At 39.7% G+C, this 22098-nt stretch overlaps 1 protein-coding gene across 3 annotated transcripts in view; it reads right to left on the minus strand.

Moving 5' to 3' along the window:
- The window catches only part of fam184ab (family with sequence similarity 184 member Ab), a 164220-nt gene that overhangs the window by 31499 nt on the left and 110623 nt on the right, over positions 1-22098 (minus strand). For all 3 annotated transcript variants that reach the window (XM_030405412.1, XM_030405413.1, XM_030405414.1), the window contains 4 exons: positions 18635-18785; positions 16264-16476; positions 6178-6331; positions 4706-4833 (listed from right to left, as the gene is read on the minus strand). In XM_030405412.1, the coding sequence (XP_030261272.1) occupies positions 4706-4833; positions 6178-6331; positions 16264-16476; positions 18635-18785 (646 nt within the window). The remainder of the gene's footprint in view (positions 1-4705; positions 4834-6177; positions 6332-16263; positions 16477-18634; positions 18786-22098) is intronic.

A 22098-nucleotide genomic window follows, 5' to 3' on the forward strand; every position in this document is an offset into this window, starting at 1 on the left:
TGTTGACCTAGTAGACTTAGTCATGAACTCGCTACTTTTACATCTCCCACCTTAAACTACAGGGGTTATTGGACTCTCGCCTCTTTTGGTACAAACTGGGACTAGCGGGTAGTAGGCACTGTAGGCATCTTTGAAATAACATTAACACTTTTATTCCTTCACACTTTTGATAATGTTCATATTCTGGACACTTTTTACAATTGACCTCTTCAAAGTTAATTGAAATTTGTAAAATGCCATGGCCACTTACAGGTTTCTTCATCAATAAACAAATGTGTCTTTAAAACTGTATCATCTCACAGCTGCATATTTCATGTGCAATAGAGAGCAGCAAGAAAAGAAATGATGAGGTTAAAATATTGGACTGAGACACAAGAGCCGTAATAGAAAATGACAACACTTCTAAAATACTTCACTTTTTAATAAAAATAATAATTTCAAGTTCAGAGTGGAAACAAGAAAGAAAGACTTTGTCACTAATACTCAAAACAGCATCAAAAATATAACAATACCATGGAAATAGAACAAAATAGATATCCGGAGTGAAGAGATGCCAATGATGTGATAATTGATCCGACAGCTCTGTCATATCAAACAAGTTACTGTACGTATCTCCAGGGAGACCGGCGACAATGTGCGAGCAGAGACACACGACCTCGTACTTCATCAGCCTCTTTTTCCCCGTCTGTTAAGTAATTGGAGGTATAAAAACATTATTTAACACAGCGTGACGACCATCTGCAGCTGAGCTCTTCCACTCTGATGACTCAACACAGGAAGTTTCAGTTTATGTGCCATTATGGCTCCCGCAATGTAAACAAGGGATTAATGTAAACACAAAATCTCCATGTCTCCATCTCTGAGTTCAATTGTATGTGCAGCGTTTTAACATTAAGAAGTCATTCAACAAATATAAATGATGGGATTTTTTCCCTTTTATATTTTAACTTTATAACCCCAAATGAAATTCATATGATGGGTTACAGTCTGTGCCCTGCTGGATTATTTTAAAATGCAAAGGGGGATAAAAGCAGATGGTAAAAGGTCAGAGAGGATAAACTCACTGTCAAATTGGTTCTGCTGGATACAGACCTATCCTTTCTGTCCTTACTGTAATGTTTCCAATTCAAATCCCTCTCTCTGGCCCAATCCCAATACAGCCCTTATCCCATACCGCTCACGCAAAGGTGTCGGCTGTTCTAAATGTTGTTGGGATAGAGGGGTTAGAATGAAGTGTTGGACCACATCGGCCTCAAAACAGAGGTTTGCTAGAGGTACACTTGTAGTTTTCCATCTGATTTTATTTCATGTAAAGTGTTGAGTCAATGTGAATAAGTTAAATAATGTAGTCTGAATAAATTGAATTATTGAGGACATATTCATCAACCTTAAGGGTTTATTCAATTCTAAAGTTAAAAGAACTTCTACATATACATAATGTGTCTTTCAAGTGCTTATTACTCAAGTATTCTACATGAAAGTTATTCATTTCAAATAGGATATTCTGTCTCCTCTAATGAAGTTCAAATCTAGTTTAACATTAAACTCATGTAAAAGAATTAGATGGAACATTTACTTAAAGTTTTGACTGCACTGATATTACAGGAGTGGTACAGAGTGCAGCAACTTCGCTGTTAAACTTTGGGCATCACATAAAATCAAATGGCTGGAATGCAACATTGAAATATGTCTGAAACTGTGGGACTGTCATGAACAAATCAGCTTTCGCAACTTTTACAACTTAAGTTGTATTTTATGACTTGTCTCTTAGCATGAAGTTGTCAATGTAGCATGAGTGTCCATGTTTTTCTGTCTTCATCACATTAATGACAAATAGCATTCTGATAATAACAGGATAGCCGCAGTGATGTAAGTGAAATCATCGCAGCTGAACACGAATGCTTATTCTGACATAAACGCATGAACGACTACCAGTGAAGCATGAGGGTCTTGAAGGGTTGTGAACATTACACAGGGGGAGATTTGGGGGGATTTCTGGGGGAGAACTGCCCCTTGCTGTCTTTTAAGGGGCAAGACGGTCACTAAATACAAGAGGTTCTTGAGTGAAAACAAGATGTTTCGACTTTCTTACACTTTATTTTATGAGTTTAACCTTTTTACCATAAATTTAATTGCCTTGCTGTGTAAGAGCTTGTGCCGATAAATCTGGTCGATTATTTTAAAGCACAAGTGAGATAAGCGCAGATCGTAAAACGACAGAGAGGATAAAGTCACTGTCAAATTTTGCATGTCGAAAAGTGAACTATCCTGTCTAATTTAACTGTTCAGTATCTCCATCGGATAAATGGCAAAATGTGGTTTTTGAGCGATGGGCTTAAAACCTGGGACAGGGAATGTCTAAATCTCTGCTGTATGCTATAAAATAAAGTGAAAAACAAGGAGAAATACTTATATTTATTTAGGAGTATTTTACCAAAACTAGCAGAGTTTGAGCTGAACCTTTTAAATTGTTTGATCTGTGATGTGTGTGATGGGATTTGAGATGCATTTGCAATGGAGAAAAAAGTTTTACAGATGCCAGAGCTAGAAATGAAAAGAAGAGAAAAAAAACCCACCAGTCAGCTTATTGCCTCTTTTCTTGAGTTATATGCAGTTTTCCATACACAGGATAATGTATTGACTATATGAACAACTAAAATCTTCTCTTTCGTGTCTCTGGGATAGAATCTGAGTAAAGGAAGGCCTGTGGTTGAACCTGAATCTGCTTTGAAGAAGCTTGTGTGCTGCAGGAGCAACTTAAATTCATACTCGGTTTTCTCTGCCTTTCCTGCAGCCTGGTGACTGACAGGCAGCTCAGACTGTAACACTCTACTATTAGCCTTTATTGACTCCTTATCACCTTGGCAACTACAGATAAAAGGGACTGATGGTGGAGTGTGTGGGGGCTATTAAAGACAGCCAGCTGGGCTTCTCTGCTAGAACATCTGTACAGCAAGGTGACGCGAGAAGAGCCTGTGGTGTTTAGGGTAATTAGTTACAAGAGATGGTAAGCCTGCCGTGTGTGTGTGTGTGTGTGTGTGTGTGTGAGTCTGCAGCAGGTGTTAGATGAAGCTCTCTGGCTACATCTCACACAGACCTCATCCACAACTAAATTTCTGTTGGACTGTCGACACAGGTAGACATTTAAAACATTTAAAAAAAAAATCAGTTTCATCTTTTGATTCATATATTGTTTGTTTTGTCTTTAAAATAGCAAAAAATTAGGTGCTGCAATGACTAGGTTGAATATACACCCTATGTACAGAGGGTGTGTCCTCACTGCAGTGGCCCAGGGTTCGAAGGTATTCCTCTCTCTATCATCCCATGTCTTGTCCCTTTCAATTAAGCTGTCCTGTCCAATAAAGTCCCAAAAAGGCCAAAAAATATTTATAAAAAAGCCAAAAATAATACAAACTTCCTTCCTATAACAATTGTCACAAGCTTGTTTTGTCTAACAGTCCACTAGAGACTAATGAGCCGGCAGACTTCAGTGGGGTTAAAGTAATTTAATTGTGGGGCTCTTCTAGACTTTCCAAATGTTATTGGAGCAAATGGATCAAGCTATTATAGTGAAATTAGTCATTTTGGGGGGTTTGTGACACTAAAAAAAATTTACCCAACGTATTGCAGACCCCTTCTTACACAATGTTAGCTTATGGTTAAAAGTCTTTTTGGGCCACAGTGAGTCATGTGACGGTGTAATTACACGGTTTGGCCACTATGAAAACTGGGCTCAGAGCCTGACGCTCTTCCTGGGGGCTTGGATCTAACCATTGACCGTATATAAAGATGTCCATCATGACGGTTCCCCAAAAGGGAAGCCAAAACATCGAGATCGCCCCCTAGTGGATGGTTACAGTGTTAGTTATAAGCCACCCCCCCCCCCCCCCCCCCTCCATTTAAGAAGATGGGACATGGGCTAAAAACTCAAAGAACACGTGCAGTGCAGTGTTATAACATATAACATTAATTAACTGATGTCACATTAAGAGCATCCAACTAGCGAAACATGAGTTGGCTTTTATTGTGAATCCTGTTGAAATACAACATGTTTCTCAACCTGATTAGTTCAATAATTGATCAATAATGCATTTACAAGACAAGCCAATTGGTTATTTTTGGCAGCTTTTGACATAAAATCAGATCATGTTGACGCTTTCACCAGCAGTAGTAGTTTTGTTGTATTCCTGATAATGTGTCTGCTCAATGGGTGCTGCTCCAGACGAGCCTCTGGTATCAAACCATAATCTTATGAATTACAAACAGCTTTCTAAATTACTTATCAGTCAGTTCCGAGCATGTGTTCAGTCTCTTCTTGTGTTTCTCACGAGAAAAGCTTCCATGGAGAGTGTGGATGAATGTGTTAATAGTGTGAAATTCCTGAAAGTCTTTTCAGAAGTGTCTAAGCATCGTGGATTTATTATTTCATTCATTCTAATCACACAATCTTCACTTTGGCTGCGAAAGAAAGAGAACATGCTGGTTTGTGTTCGAAAGGAGTCATACTTCACTAGAGACTCATTCATCATGGTAGCTTTGTCTTTCCATGCAGAGGTGAGGTGATCATCACAAAAACATAAAGGCGGTGATGCGAGCGCAGATGGTCACATTATAAGGTTCTGGATATTATAATCAACTCTAAAGACGTGTGTTTTTGTGTGGACAGCGCCAAAGAGTTGATTCAGACAGTTCAGACATGTCCTACCTGTGTCCGGTTATTCTCCAGTGTTTTCTCCAGCTCCACCTTGGCAGCTTGTAACTCCTGCTGGTGGGTTTGTCTCAGGTGTTCGATGGCTGATGCGTGGATGTGGTTCAACTCTGATCGCAGAGAGGCTGAAAAGGACACAAGAGGTCACATTTCATTTGAACAGAACATACATACAACAACATACATGAGGAAATAAAAGAGCATTTGCACATTTCAGATTCAGGAATTTTAAGGCTTGATGAAAACCTCCAGCCATTAGTCTGCTCATGAAAAAAGTGCTCATTAGATGCACAGGCTTTTTTAATACAACATAAATAAATGAAGTTTTTTTCTTTATTTTGTACATAAAGCTGAGTGCTTTAGCTACTTTTACCCAAGTGGCCTTTAATCTTCACTCCAATGAACACCTTTCATTGCAAACAGTAATGGTTTGGAGGAGCACTGAGAAGGAACACACTGCTATTAGCTTTGTATTTGTATATAGGTCCAATTTGAAATGGCAGAATAAAGAAATACAGCACTGAAAACTGAAAGTAAATCTCACCTGAGCACACATGTGTATAAAAAGACACATTCACGCACAAGGAGGAGATGGAGGAAGGTAAGAGAGGGAGAGAAAAAAGGGTAATAAAAGGATGTCAGGATGTGGGAAGTGAGAAATAGATGGAGGCAGCTCTCCAGTGTCAGGACCATGACATGTAGGTTAATGGAGGACCATTTTTCACAGCTGAGTACTGGTGTGTTAGCACAAAAACGGGAAAGGGACTGAGATTCTACAGCACTTTCAAGTTGTGTTGATCTATCGTTATTTCTACTGGTGTTCTCATTGTACTTGGACTGTTGTTCCAGCGTCACATTAGATCATACTGTATATAAAAACACAGACTGCACCATTTTAGTCTTTTCTAAAGTTGACTTAGGAAAGGAAGAAAGCAGTCACAGTGTAATCTATGATGAAGGGTTTATTTCTGTCTCTGAAGCCCGGTAAACATGAGAATATCTTTATGTCTATGTATTTGATCCGTCATGACTGAGGGACAGTGTTTTCAGTGTGTCCTTCTCCATGACCTGAAATGCAGGCAATGTCAACAAACTTAAGCATGCATATCGTATACTGACTTTGGAAACTTATCATACGTACAAAATTAGGACGCCCCTAATTTGAACAATATTAAACTGTACTTTCTTGAATTGCAGCTACTTTTGGACAGAAAAATTAGTACTCTTACATCAAAGTGACAGGCTTATATCACTGTTTACTACATGAAGGGACATGGGAGGCATGAGAGGTTTAAGGACTCTGATTGCCCCCGGTTTCCACAGTAGAATTAGTGCACACTGTGACCAAAACCCTCAAATCTGTGCAGCCCAGGACAATTTGGTTGAAAATAAAATGTGCCAAAGGGTAATGGGAGGTTGAGTCTTTATAATTCATGTCCCCCCAACACACAGACAGTCTAAGACCTTACCCAGCATGGCTTTGCCCTCGTCCTCCAGTTCAAAGCGAAGTGTCTGCAGCTCTTGCTCTGACTGCTGTTTGAGCGTCTCGATGCTCTGGCGGTGAGCCTCTCTGAGAGACTGCAGCTCTGCATGGTGATGGTGGCGGAGACGCTCCTCCAACTCCTGATGGAGAGAACAGAGGTGGGGGGAAGGGGGATGGTGATGGTGGTGGGATGCAGGGGGAACAGGGGAGGGCAGGAAAATGGGGAGATAGAGGAAAACGGAGTGGGAGGGCCAGAGGGAAAGGAGGAATCCAGGAAAAGTAGGGTAGAGAAAAAGAGTGAGGAGAGAAAAAGAGTGAGGAGAGAAAATGGGAGGATAATTTGATGATGAAAAGTTTAAGATGTAGGAGGAGATGATGGAGTGGGAGAGAAGAGTACGAGGGGAGGGAGATATAAAAATGAAAATGGAAAAGTGAGGCAGGGAGAGACAGGAAAGTGCTTTAGTAACGTTTTAAATCCTCTATAAAGTCTGAGGGAGAAATTAGACAATCGTCACCCACTGACTTAAACTGCACTGAAACATCAGCAGAAAAAGAGAATAAAAATGTGACTATTTCTACTGTACAGTCACACCTCCAGTTTCAAAATGCATTGTAAAACACAGACAATAGTCCCTGTTCTTTCAAGTCTCATACAAGCCACGCTTCAAATGGTTTCCTGCGCAGAAAGGCCTATGACTGCAACCAAATTAATTAAGTAAAAATTAAAAAGGTCCTCTATGCTGTCAAATGCATTGTAATAGTGATAATTCATTACATTTCTACTGTACAGCTTTTGAGAAGAATCGAGGAAAGGTCACCTCTTATGTCAAACAGCATTCAACACAGATGATGCATTCACAATCATATCTAAAAATATTGGATTCCTGGTTATAAGGGCATTTAACGAAACTTAACTTTTTAGTTAAAGTAACTCAATCAAACTTGAGTCTGATTAAATTACATGTTTTCCTCTATAATACTAGTTTTTAGTTAGGGACACAGGAAGTCAGTCACAGTTGAGGCTGCAGAGTCTATATAATGATATAGTAAATATTTGTAAATATATTGTAAATGGTGCGTGAGATTCATGTTTTTCTATTAATTTCTATTAAGTACAACAATTTCCAACTATTTTTAGAATAGTTGGCACTACAACAGGCAGCCAATTTGAACACCAAAATACTACAGCAGGGAGATGATGAAGGAGTGAAGTTCCCCAGACTCCATAATAAAATCCCTCCATTTTGAGGTGAGTTTGGAGAAACTTTCGCTGTTTATGGTAAATTCTACGGCATATGTTAGGGCTGGGTAATATGGCCTAAAAATTGAATCTCCGATTTTTCCACACCAAACACGATTTACGATTTTAATCGTTTTTTTTTCCTTCTCTAAAGCAAATGACAAATGACAAAGAAATTAAGAGCATTGCATTATTTTAATGCTTTTTTTGTAAACGAAATTGCGCTGTCATTTGAAACAGTGCGCCTTCAGACAGTGTCGATAAGTGTTGATAAAATGCTTTTGCAAACGTAAATTTAACATGTCAGATTGCATGTTTTAAAAAAAAAAACAGATAATCTTTCCCATTGGTGTTGATAAAAACACAACTTTCATCAAATACTATATTTTGAAAAAGGTGCCTTTTGTTTACAAAAAGTATTTTATATCCCTAAAGATATGTAAACTAAATTAAACATCTGCATGCATTGCATAGTACACATCACATGTTGGTAGATGTACGGGACGAGGTGTGTGCTTGCTGTCTATTGTACACATTTTTGGCCAGGAAGACGAGCCTGTCCACTTCCTCTGGCTTGAGACATCATGCCCCATTGTGGCTTTGTAACATAAACCTGGGGTCTAAAGTTTTCAGCATGTGGATGAACCTCCGGCTTTTCCACTGTATATATGGGCACCATATCTTTAGCGATATGCAACGTCTCTGCATCCGTAAAAGCTGTCCACCGCAATTTCTTGTCATATGGAACACAATGATTCCACTAATGTTGGCTGCTTTTTAGCGAGTGTGTGTGGGTTACCGCGCTCCTGTGCATCTCGTAGTGAACAATAAGTTTCCTACTGTGACACATGCGTCTGTTTGAGAGGCGAACAACTGACCAGACAGTGCCTTTCTAGCAATTAACTCTTGGCTTGCTGCATGTAGTTGTGTTTGTTTCTCTGTGGTAAGTCAATACAGGGGGAGGGCAGAGGCCACTATGGGAGCCCATGGGGAGCGGCGGCGGAGAGAATTAAAGAGAAAATCAATTTTAAAATTTTTATTAAACTCGAATTAATTGATTTTACCGATTTATCGCCCAGCCCTAGCATATGTTATGAAGCTTTACATGAGTCCGTTTGTTCCAGTGAAGCACGTGCTTATTCATATAGAGTGGGGAGAAAAAGATTCGATCACAAATGGCCACTCAAGATACATGTGAATACGCCCTAATGCCAGGTGTAAACTGACGAGTTCTCCCCTTGGGATCAGATCACCAATGATGCATGGTGCCCATCAGCTAGGCTCTCTGCCAACTTCCAACCATTATCCACCAAACTTTTTTTTAAAAAACAGAGTTCAGACAGACTTGATTGGAGATAAAACCCCAATGTTTTCTTTTTTATGTGTGTACAAATGGTTATTAACAAATCTATTAGTGGAGGAAACAAGTCTACTTTTACTTTTATCAAAATCTAACAATTTCTCCAAGATTTCTTAACTGTATGCATATTCTCTCAATTAGGTGATTGTTTAATATGGTCCAATTTATTCAGCAGTTGTTGGTTCATTACAAGAATTTAACAATATTTTAGAATATTAGCAAAGAAAACTGACACTGACAAGCACTTTTATACACAGTATTAGCATCAGGTATTAGCACTGCTGACTGGAAGGCTGCCACAACACACACACACAAACACACACACACTGAGTATAGACAACTAACATTAAGCTGCTGGCAGTTGGAATGTTTACTCTGGCAGAAAAAAGCCGTTGCTTATGTGCGAGGATCCACATTTTGAGGGTTTGTGTTTTGTAGCCGTGAGTCTAATGGAAATATGGTTTTAGATTTTTAGAAATTCACAACCGGTGCTGCTTTCGACTCGATCCGCCATTCAATACACATTTGTTTTGTCTGTTAAGATCACCAATCTGCCTTTTTTGCAGCGAATGTGAGAGCAACATTTCATTTGACCCTCAAAGGCTTCTGTTTAAGCTTTTCTTTTACAAGGAATATGATGATAGTTTTTGTAGTTGATCAAAAAAATAATGTCGGATTTTTTATTGATACTGATGGATGCAGCTGCTGTAGTAAATTTCAAGCTATTGTACACTTATTTCTTAGTTAAGAGGATATGCCTGATTATTTCCTTGCCACTTCCTCAAATACATATTTACAAATGTTGAACCACCTTTAGTTACCTTATCTTTCTAATACCATATCCGCATAAATTATTCATATACAATTCAGTTGGATGTAAGTGAACAGGTTATAGGTGCTTGTTTAATATTTAAACATATCTCCTGTTTAAATATTAAAGGAGAAAACAGAATAGAGTTGAGATCGCATTTTCATTATTACATAAAGCCCTAACAACTCACCACTGTAGACAAGAAAACTACTGCTCCCACTGACTTCAAACCATTTTTCCTTTTCAGGGAATTATTAAGATGCCATTTTGAAAATTATAACTAGAACCCATCAACAACGAACACCTAAAATGATATTCATAGGAGGTTGACAGCAACATCTGTGGCATTTTAATTCGGCAATATATAATGCCTCCGGGAAATGATTCATAGCAAGCAGCAAGCTCTGAATATTTAAATGAACCTCGCTCTGAGTCGGCGGACATCAGTCTCCGATTCTTAGCATCTGACAGGGCACCATGCTGTTTTTATGGAAACACTTTAAAACCCCCAAATGCAAAACAACAGCGTTACAGTTCGTTAATGACAAGATCTTTGCGAGCGGTGGGATGATAGTGTTGTTCACGCTGTATTTAGCTTCGTATCTACTAAAAATAAAAGCAGCAAGTATACAACAAGCCTCTCCTCTCTCGTCTCAAGTAGCAGCTCTTATCCATTATCAGTCTGACAGTCACTAGAATCCTGTAATTTTTGCAGTCGTCCCCAGTGTTTCCTGACACTCAGCGCCACCTGATCTTATCATCCAACTGAGCACTTGCTGCAAAACCGCTATAATCAGCTACTAAATACATACAAAAATCATCTTTTGTGTATTCTGCTTTAAACTGTTAACCTTGTCTCACCTGCCTGTCTTTGAGTTGTGCTTTTCAGTTTCAGTTGTTGTTGTCAGTATTGCTGCTCTGTAACATTGAACTCACTTGTTTAGAATAATTATGACACCAAGATATCATGATTAACATGATGATTTTTCTGATGCTGACACATGTTTAAAGACACATTAAAAACTAGCATGGCACTCAGTAGAGTGCATACCTCCACCAAGGCCCAACAGTCCCCTTTAATCAATCAAGCCTAATCCAATATCACACTTTATACCCTAACCCTAACCCTTACCCTATACCTATGAATTTAACCATAATTCAAGCTCACCAGATCTTGGATAAGCATGAAATTGTATTCATTCACAGATATCATCCACCTGAAAACATCCAATATTTTTCATCAAGATTCATGGATTGTCATCTTGATCCGGACCAAAAGGTAACAGCGAACTCAGCAACAAACTCATCAACCAATTCACCAACCTACCAATCCAGCATCCAACCAACTCACCAACCAACCAACCAACCAACCCACTAACCAACTAGCCCACCATCTCACCAACCAATCAACTTATCAACCCACCAACCCAAAAACCAAACAAGCAGCTTACCACCCATCATATGAAATCACACTTGGCCGTTAGCGCGTAGTTCGTAGTAGCCAGCAGAACAACATCACAGCAAGAAGAGTGTGTTTGCAAAAACGTGGTTTAAGTTTCCAAAGAATGTAGCTGAAGTTTAGTCATGTCTCACTCATCCTTCTGATTTATCAACATACACAACAACATAAAGCTCTGTATGGCCCTCTATTTGCTGTTCAAATTCTAAAGATTTTATGGAAAACTCCATCCTTTACCGTTATCCCATTCACATATTTCTTATCACTTAAAACACGCTACATAACAAAAAGCTAAGGACCCTTTTACTGTGACTTCAAGGTTAAAGCATCAACTCTGAATTGTAAGCGTTAGAAGTCTTTACCTTCAGTTCGCTGAACTGGTAAAAACACAAGTAGATGCGTGTTGAAACTCCAATGGGACGTTTAGTCACAGTGTGAAAAAGTGAGTTTTAAAAGCCTCTAATCTCTCTTATTCGTTGGTATTGATCACTGGCCCTTTTTGTGCCATGGGTCAGTAAAAAACACACCTTTTATTTCTTTAATTAAAGGGAGAACATTAATTACTCTTAATGGCAGTGACTCGTATAATTACTAATTGACTGTATTTTTGTGTACAGTCACCTCCTCCTCCTCCTCCTCCTTGTGCTGTTCATGTGTGGAGGCCTGGTTGTTCAATCTCCATTCCATTACTGGAAGGTCAATATTTCTTACTTTGCTGGTGGCTGAATCCATTTAACTAAGTAAAAAAAAGGGGATAGTGATGAACAAGAGCAAGAGAGACAGGAGAGACATAAATACACAAAGACAAGAAGAGAGGCCGTTGCCCTCAGGTTGTCTGGCAAGCTGATCCAGCTGACCTTAATCCTGACCCTGAGGACAACATAAATACCTGCTGGAGGAACTGAGGCATCTACGGTAAAAGGGATGTAGTTTAAAAGAGCGTATGATATGTATTCAGGTGCTTGACTGTTGTGTGATTTAGAACCAAAGAGCGCAGAATCTTAATGTCTAAACTAACCTGAAGCCAACACTTTGAAACAGTTCTAACATGTTCTCTGTTCCTGCAGAATGATGATCTTCAGTTTAATCAAAGCTTTCTTGGGCAGACCGGAACAGAGCGGATCACACTAGTGGAGCCTTTTAGAGATAAACACATTTATAACCTTTACAGTGTTTGACCGAGAGATAACTGCATGCTGGAAAGATTCCAGAGAAGTTATTTTTGTGGCATTTTTTTCATGTGGGCTTCAAAATTCAGATCAGAGGAGGAAACGAGAAGTAAGCTATCCTGGGAACTGACATGTAGCACCCAAGATTCCAATAATATCACCATAGTGGGTGATTTATAGAAGCAGACCATTAATACTTTAGTTTTATTACAGATTTAACTAAACTAAGAGCCTACAGTCATGCTGGGAGCTATTAGGGTCTGCCCTTACGCAGGGGAGCTACATGCTAATATGCTGATTTCGATCAGGTATAACGTTCATCATGTTTAATTTCTTAGTTTAGGATTGCTAAAATTAGCAAATTAGCGATATTCCAGGCATTGGTCATAAAACAAAGTAATTGAGAAAACTCAATTTATATTGACCCAATGATGGCTGTAAAGGAGAATCTGAGGATCACAAATGTCATTAGGATGCATCATTTGCAAACCATGAATGTCAGTTACAGCTTGAGGTCCAATCCATTGAGTAAAGGACAAGACATTTGACAGGATAGTGAAAACTTTGACCTCCTGGTGGTGGCGTTATAGTCTCATAGCATGGTACAGTAACCTGAAAGTCAGATTTAATACTGATAACCAGTAGGGTTATTGGTCTAGAGCACTTAACACCTAAAACTTTAATAAAAGCCTTGCAAAAGCCATTAGGCAGCCACCGAGCAACCATTAATTCCTCTGCTATATATATCAGATCTTAAATAACACTCTGAAATGGTTCCTTTAGGAAGTACAGAATTCCCACGGTCACCTGCTATTGATTCAAACATTTATTTTAATATGTGCAGTCTAATAACTTGACTTGTACTCCAGCAATGTGTTTGCATCTTCTGTAGTTATCAGCAAGACCATCATTCTCTTATTGTTTTCTTTTATAACTTTTTATTGGTTTCCTGTTTAATTTGTATTTAGTTATTTTTTACTTAGAGTTAACATTTGTGTTTGACTTGTAAGAGCTACTCTTTCTAACTGATACCTTTTTTTTTTTTTTACTTTTGAGACTGACAGACTGTTTCAATGTGTTTATTTTTTCCATGTTGCATGCCAAAAGATAATGAATAAACAATGAACTGAAATAAGATGTCCAAGGATAACCAAACGCATTAGGATTCATCCTCCAAAGAACTTAACTTTGTACCAGATCCAACTGCGATCCATCAGATTGTTTTAATGGAGACAAAGTGGTGGATTGACCAACACTGCAACCCCTTAACCCCAGCCTCCGTATCTAAAACACAAAGGTACTAGTTGCTTTACCTTCACATACATTTATATTGTATCATATATTCTATTGTATTTGTATGATTCTACTTGACATTTTATATGTTTTGTACAGTGATTTGTTTTAATATCCACATCTCCTAAGGAAAATTAGACTTTTCCAACCCAATTGCAAGAATAAATGTTTGCATTGTACGTTTCTGCAAACCATGGATATGTTGAAACTTCACTTTTCTACATGTTGCAGTTGTACGTTTACTTAGGTTGAATTTCCAATTTTCTGTTTTAACAAAGTTGTGCTTATAGTTTGGTTGGATTTAGGCACGAAAACACTTGGTCAAAATTAGGAAAAGATCATCTTCTGGTTTAAAATACTTATGCCTTGAACACAAAACCTATGACGTAATTACACAAGGGCAATGGGTAAATGCTAAGATTTGACTGCCTGGACCAATGCTGTAACTTCGTCACTTACTGTTGCAGTCAAGCTAAAATATCCAGTGGTTTCAACACTTACAAATGGTGAAACATCATCTTGAACAGGGGTCTCTGGCTTGTCATCCCACCACCAGCTCATAAACATGTAAAGTGAACTTGATGAAACACGTATTGTAGAAATGCCAGTTTAAAATGCTATTCTGGTAAAACAATATCCTCCCTCTGAAAGCTTACAGGCAAAAAGAAATGAGAGCAAGAGTCAGAAATAAGACAAGTAGAACAAAAGATGATAAAGCAAATCAATAAGCTGCCAATTGCTCCGCGCACACTCATTGCTTCTATTTGTATCTTTTCAGTGGCGGGAAGTTGGACAGCTAAATTAGGTTATGTGAATGTGTTTGTGTAGCGGGGATTTGTAAAAACTTTATTACTCCCTGGATGTCACTGTCTGCGAGGTGTGAACTGATAACACCAGACAATCTGAATGTGCCTCCCATCCACCCAAACACACATAAAGCACACATACACAAATCATCCCTCTAATGCCTCCACTCTGGATAATTGAGTTTTCTCTCCCGGCACTGCTGACAGAAATATAAACACCCCGCTACCATAAAAACCCTCCGTAAAGCTTCTCACACTTTGTTTTCCTGCTTATTAACAAAGACTGTGACAGGAGAGAGAATACTCGGGAGTACCTGACACAAAAGGGTGGTCAATTTTGTGGTTATATTGAGGGATGTTTGCATCAGAGGAGAAACAAGTGGAGGAGGAGAGGGAGATAACAGGGAGGAGCGTGTTTGTTGATGCAGTCAGTTTCGGTTTACAGGAAAATAATGAAGACTGCCGATTTCATAAGTGCGGCGTGACTCAGAGGTGATATTCTTCCTCCACATTTGCACTCAAGGAGCTGCCAGAAACACATCATAAGGACGCCACTTCCTGACCTCCATCACGCCTAAAGCATTAATACAATTACAGCGTCCAAGACGGAAAAAGGATTTGGAATTGTGATGTATGGCTGATCCAAATCGACCTTGACTGTGAAATGGAAGGATTAGCGCTGAAGAACATTTTCTTGGCACCTTGAGGCGCGTGTATGTTGTGTCTGTGCATGCATATTTTGACATTATGAGGAGGGAACAGAGAGCTGTCAGTATAGCTGCTTGGTATAGAAGCTGTCTGCTGTCAGGGAGAGTGAGTAACGATGCTGATGACTCACTGCCAGTCTAACCTTGACTCTGACAAGGCTCTATTGGATTAAAGTGTCATGGATGGCTTCCTCTGTGGAGCTTCTCTAACTGGCAGAGGAGATGACATAAACGCTGCAGCTCAGAGTTCTTGTGTTCTTTTAAAATGGGAACATTGTTTGATTTTAATTACGTGATAATCGTTATTTTGTGGTTTGACAATTCAGTACTCTGATTAAAGCAGGTTGTCACATTTCTACACTCATTATACTATTTTTAAATATGAAACTGTCTGCCTGACGGAACGGTTTATCCGGTCTACTTTACAGTTGGCAGGTGTGTTGCTGAGGACCCAATGAAGTGCAGTGTTGAATGTGGTGGAATTTGCACTTGCTGTAGTAATGCGTTGCAGTGAGAAAACAAAGAACAAACGCAGATGGTTCAACATGTCTGGATGAGTGACATAGTCAACCGAGGTTTTCTATTGGTCGGCAAGAACGTTAGCGTTAACGTTAGCCTCAAGGACTAAAATATGTGTACTGAGATATAGCATAAAAACATAGCAATATTATGTAAAGGTCATATCACCCAGCCCTAAGGGGTATTATATATGTTTTGAATTAATAAATATCATTATCAGCATTGGCCTCAAGTGGAGTCATGTATTTTAAGAGGGGCTTTCTGTTTTGTTTGTATTTCGTGCTCTACTAGACCATGCATTAGGATGCAAAGGTGCATCACATGCTCTCATGCTATTGCACTGATTAACATTTGCTGTAAAGAAGCATAGCACTGTGGCAGCTAAAATCAGGGAAGAACAAAACAACGACAACTTTGCAAATGTTTTATGAAGATGAAATTGCATTCAATACCTAGTAGTGAGTAGCGCTGGATTATGGGAGTGTTGTCTCCTTTGTTTATTAAGCACTGTTGCGGATAAATGCAGGTATGTTCAATGTTTAATGTTATATTTAGTTACGGTTGCCGACTTCCTTCGTCACTCGCTAAAACATTGTCTGATTTACCCTGATATTATAGTGAAAGGTGACCAAATAAAAAGCAATGTTACCTTGAAAAAAATAATTAATTCCCTGTAACTTTTATATGTATGTGACCTTCACAACCCACCTTCAGGTCCCTCTGCCTGGCATGCTCCATGTCCTGCATGGAGCAGCAGTGGACCTCCTGCAGACGCTGCTGCCTCCTCTGGTGCTCCGTCTGCAGCTCGTCCAGCTGCATTCTCAGGTGCTCCCGCTCCTGGTTGAACTGGTGCTGCAGCTGCTGCAGTGATGACTGCGACTGGGACAGCTGCATCTCCAGACTCTGCTTCAGCAGGGAGATCTACAGAAGAACACGAAATGAAAAAAAAAGAAATGATGGACTGCGAGAGAGACCCTAACTGGGGCAGCTGAAGAACCTGCTGCGTTTGCACTTTTGCATATATATACTTATTAAATGAAAAGCAAGTAGAAGGTGCAAGAGGAGTAGGAGGAAGTTCAGGCTGTCTCTGGGGAGCAGCATCTTTATGCAGCAGAATAACAAAGAAAGGGCAAAGAAGGGGGTGGCAATTACGCTTAAACAAATGTTGCCATATCAAGATTTAAAGCCTTGAGCAAATAAAATTTCTTACTGTTTGTAAATAAATAATTTGCAGTAGGCTTCATAATAAAATGTGGCTAATGCTGCAGTGCAGTGTAGCGCTAGAATTCATTATTGGGAGGAAGCAGCATGATTCACCAAATGAGTCTGTCTAGACAACTTAAGACAATGATTATTGGGGAAAGCGGGGAGATAAAAAAGTACAGCCTTGTACAAACTGCTTTGGCAGTGCTGTATAAACTGTGGTCATACAAACACAGGACGTTTTATAGAGAAGCTGAATAGCACTTTTGTGCAGGATGTAAAGTTACTCTCACTGATGATAACCTTGTCGGCTTCACTGACTTCCAAAGTAGCAAAGCAAACTGACAGGAAGAAACCTGAACTTCGAGCGCAGGAGACCAAATGGACCTTGAATGTCTAATTCATTAACACTATGAAACGATGTTGTAATAAATATTGAGAAATTAATCACCTCTTGGACACCTAAAAGAGAAGCAGCTCAGCCTCAATAGCTGCATCCTGAATTTGCATTATATGAACAAGATCCACAACAAGTCCAACATTGTGTCTTGAGCTTGGATAAACATATGGTTATACAAGCTGTATTATGACCCTGTTAGTACCATGTTTACTTGCTGATTCAACTGTGTTGATGCTGAAGACAACTCTGTGTCGTCTGAAAGGGCTAACAACATGAGAGTGGTGTAGTCTGCGAGGATGTATTCAACCTCATTGTTTTGTTTTGTCTACCTGAGGTATTCAAAGTCTCAGCCCAGTGTCTAGGCTCCACCAGGAGGTGGGGGGGGGGTTACCTACACCGCTCATGGCTTCACCCTCCCTCAGCAAAAGACTCATAATTCTCACCTGATGTGCACATGGCAATAAATATTTAATAATTAAAAAAGTCATCTCCCCTGATTCCAGCCGAACATCAGCCTCACACCTATATCTACAAAGCCGATACATACATGTGCAGTTCTGCTTTTTGTTAACAAACAGTGAAGCATTTTGTATGAGAGCAAAAGTCCCTGATATATTATTCTGATAAAATACAGACGTTTACTCAGTCTGTACCGTCATTTGATTTCTGAAAACCATCTTCAATGTCAGTGTGTGTCTGACCGCTGCTCTGATTTGACATTAGAGTAAATAATGTGGGTCAGCTGACTGCAAGGCGTGAAGCATTAATCACTGGACTCGAGCTGATGGAAGCCACAGGCGTGACGACGACTGGCAGCCGATGTGCGCAAAAATGAACATAAATAAAGCCATCGACACAGCTTGTCTGGGGCGTATGATGACCACAGGAGAGCTTAGTCACGCTACATTTAGATTACCGGGCGGCCATTAGCAACAGCAGCCTGCTCTGGTGTAGTCAACGCTGCATCGAGTAATGAATGTGTGAGCGGGTTTGTCCACCAGCGCGAGGCAGAAATCTGTCAGTCTGGCATCGACAGGTGGTCTTATAGGGGCAACATGAGTGTCGAAGGGAGGCAGTTGCTCTTCTTGCCGTCCTCATCCTCTCGCTCCCTGACCATTGATTCTTTTTACTGCAGGTATAATTACAGCCATTCGCCTAGAAGCTGCAGGCGTCTAGTACATTGTGTTCAGAGAGATCCGCAGCCCGAGTTAAAGATTAAAACAACCTTTAACAAGTAAATGGGAGTATCTCTATTAAAGTCCTCTATATCCAGGACTAAAGATCATCTCTCTGTGCCTGGTTTGGACTTTTAATTTGAACATTATTCCTTGTGCTCCTTTAAAAAAACATAAAACACCAAAAGCTCTTCATCATGGTGCCATTTCATTCCTCTCTGTGTAGTTAAAAGGACCACAGAGGAGGCTGGTCAGCATACTGTACTGCACATATATACAGATTTGATGACATTAGTCGTACCTGTTCCAGCAGGTCCTCCACTTTCCTCTGCCAGCTCTCCCTGGCGTTGCTCATTTCCTGTTCCTTGCTTTGTGCCAGCTGAGCCAGGGCCGAGGCCTTGTCCTCCTCGTGCTCCTCTTTCAGCTCCTCGCGCAGCTTCTTACACTCCTGCCTGCAACAGAAAGAGACACACAGACACTTACGGAAGTTTCAGGTGCTGGCTGACAAAATCAGCACCAGTTCTACCCGTGGATTGAAAACTCTCTGAAAAGCAAAACAAAAGCAAGCACTTGAATAACGCTTGAAAAATCACAATAAGGCAATCTATTGTGATAGAATCACTATGTATGAGGGAAGTGTTTGGAAAAGAAAAGAAGACAGTGGCTGAAGAGAGGGGGAGAACTCAAGTTTATCATAAGACCTGTTGACTAAATCAGGGTTTCTTATGTTGAGAGTGAAGATGACCATGTTAGCAAACAGTTTAGTCATGTTTCATTTGACCTGATAAATGCTAGTCCATTATTCCTTCTCCTTCCAGCTCTGATTTGGTCTCCACCAGTTGCTGCGAAACAAAATAGCAGAGTCTGCAGCTCTTATCTCTGTGAGAGTGATAGAAACAGGGGCAGTTGCAAAGCTTAAAACCAAAACAATGAGCTGAAGACCGCAAAACACCCTGAGGGAAACACAGTTGAGTGATCATTCTCTGAGGGTTTTGGTTCGTCAGAGCATCAGGCTGGGACAGGGGTGTGATGTTTTGAAGTTTTCAAAAAAGACAGCTAGCAACAGCGAACACCTAACTCAAAGAAGAAGAAGAGCAACCGAAAGCAAGATCTGGGAACTTCTTACCCTACAAGCAGAGGATAACATCAAGATATAGACGGAAATATGTTTAGGAGGCATTGCAACACTTTGCAAGCAGACGCTGTTGTGTCACATGCCGTGCCTCTTTTGCTTACAAAACTGACTAAACATTAGCCTGCTGTTGTTTAGTTCAGTGTAAAATATAGGCAGCATAGAAATGCTTGCTTTTCACAACAGTTTTGTGCAATCTCTGTGTAAAAAAGGAGCTATTCATCATTCATCCAACTGAGCTTGATACAGACTGTGCTGCAACAGAGTTACATTAGAGTTAAGTTGAGCTTTAAGGCTGAATTTAAACCATTCACTGCCAAGAAGATAAGAAATCAATCTTAAATGTTATAGTATGATTTGTTGAAGTAAATATGTTCAAACTAAATCCTGAATCTTTGTGAGTTTCCTTAAGGCACCTTTTGTACTCTTGCTGCAGTTGACATGACTTTTAGTAAGTACAATAAAAATCCAGTGAAAGCAGCGACTCAAACAAAACTCCCCAACAAAGGTAAAGGTGCTTCTGAGGGTTTAATATTCTCTACAAGGGAACAATAAATGGTCCTTTATCAGTGCTCAACACTGCATCTATTGAGCGACCATCACTCTTAAACAATGCTGATAACAGCTCTATGCATGACTCTGTGTGTGTGTGTGAGTGTGTGTGTGTGTGTGTGCACACCCTGCCAATGTAATAGCTGTGTGGGAGTTGAAATGGCAGCTGTTAAATGAAGTATCGAGGCAAAACACATTTTTTTGTCACTTTGAGAGCCAGAAAATGTCAGACAGAAGGCAGGATCTCTCTCTCTCTCTTCACACACACACACACACACACACATACACATACACACACACACACACACACACACGCATGGGCACAAAAACACAGAAAAATGCCCAGAAACACAGCGGTACAGTAAACACACACCAGACAGTCACGTTCATCATGCAGTACACTTGACACGTGTCATCATTCATGTACTTGTTCAATACAGAACACGCAGCTACAGACGTCGATGCATGCATGTCCTCTATCTCTTTCTCCTTGTCTCTAATAGACCCGCATTCACACACACACACGCAGGCCTTGGGCTTCAAAGAGCTCTGGTCTTTTTCTAATAAGTGATGTTCTATAGCATCTGCTGGGCAGGAAGAGAGATGAGGGCAGATGGAGCGAGGTAAAAGGAGGAAGGAGAGCATGCACTATCAGAGATGTAAGACATATCCTGATAAAATGTGCGATAATTGGCCGGATTCTACTGCCTGCACTATAAGATATGAGGCACCCATGCTCATGTTGAAAGTGTGTGTGTTCGAGCATATGAACTAGAGTATGCTGAGTAGCAACTGTAAAAGTATCTACTATGTAGAGTGGCCTGTTTCAAATTCATTATGATATTATTGGATATTAATCCTAATTGATAAATTCATCTATGTATCACTTTAAATGCATGAAAATATGCTCTGAAAATATTTAACTTCTTCCTCTATGGGTCTCTCTTTCAAGCCAAAAGACGCTGGCTGCAGAGCCAGACCTTTTGGAAGAATAAACACACAAAGTCCTATCAGATTCTGAGCTGTTTACAGGCAGCAGAAGAGCTCGGAAATTACTTTTGACATTTTGGGATTAAATTGTGGATTTATCTTCGATACAATTTATAAACCCCACTGCAACTGCAATCTACTGTGGTGACCTCCATTTTCTACTCAAAATGTAACTGCTAACTCGAGCTGGAAATTACTTCAAGAATGTAAAGCTACAGAGAGGAGAGAGAACTGGAGTCTCTGGTGTGAGCTGAGTGCAGTGATTGAACTGAACAAACACACGTGAGCAGTTGCTAGCTATTTATAAGTAATCAAATGATCTGCAAATGTTTGCCGACTTCCTTCTTCACTCTTACTTCCTGGATTTCTCTGGGTTTGAACATTGTTAGATGCATTAGTGATTTTATAAGTATACATCTCACCACATGCAACATGCCAAACAAAGATCTAGTTATTTTTGGATATTGTGATGCATAATTCTTACAGATTCTATCTTTAATTTTGCATCTGGTAAATGCAGGGCTACTTTTATACTTCATGTTCAGCTGTGTAACTAAATCTATAATTATATATACTATCCTTGTTTGTTGATAATATTTTGTAATGATGATATCAAAGCAAGGAGTATCAAAGCAAGGAGTAGCAAACAAATGGAGTTAAAGTAAAATGTTGTACCTCACAATTACTTTTAAGTAATAAGTATCTACTTAACTTACTTAAGTTAGTTACTGTTTAACAATACATTTTAAAAAGACAAACTGAAGAGAATAGTCTTCGACCACAGGCCTGATGGTAATCACAGATCAGGTTTTTATCACTGGGGAGAGAATTGAGCGGGACACAACACATTTGCAGTATTGATTGTGATTCTCAGTTACAATGGGCTAATCAATTGGAACATGTTTATTCATGAATCAGTCGGCAGCTGCACTTTTCTGGAGACTCATGGTGCATGCAGTAGGCAGAACATGATGCTAATTGTTCTTCAGGGCAGCCACTGAATGTATTACTCATTATGGTATCACAACATGGTTTGGTTACCTGTCTGGTTAACTCAAATCACAGATCCAGATCCTGATCAGAAAGGCTGA

This window comes from Sparus aurata, chromosome 22, assembly GCF_900880675.1.
Source record: "Sparus aurata chromosome 22, fSpaAur1.1, whole genome shotgun sequence".
In the NCBI taxonomy this organism is placed as follows: Eukaryota; Metazoa; Chordata; class Actinopteri; order Spariformes; family Sparidae; genus Sparus; species Sparus aurata.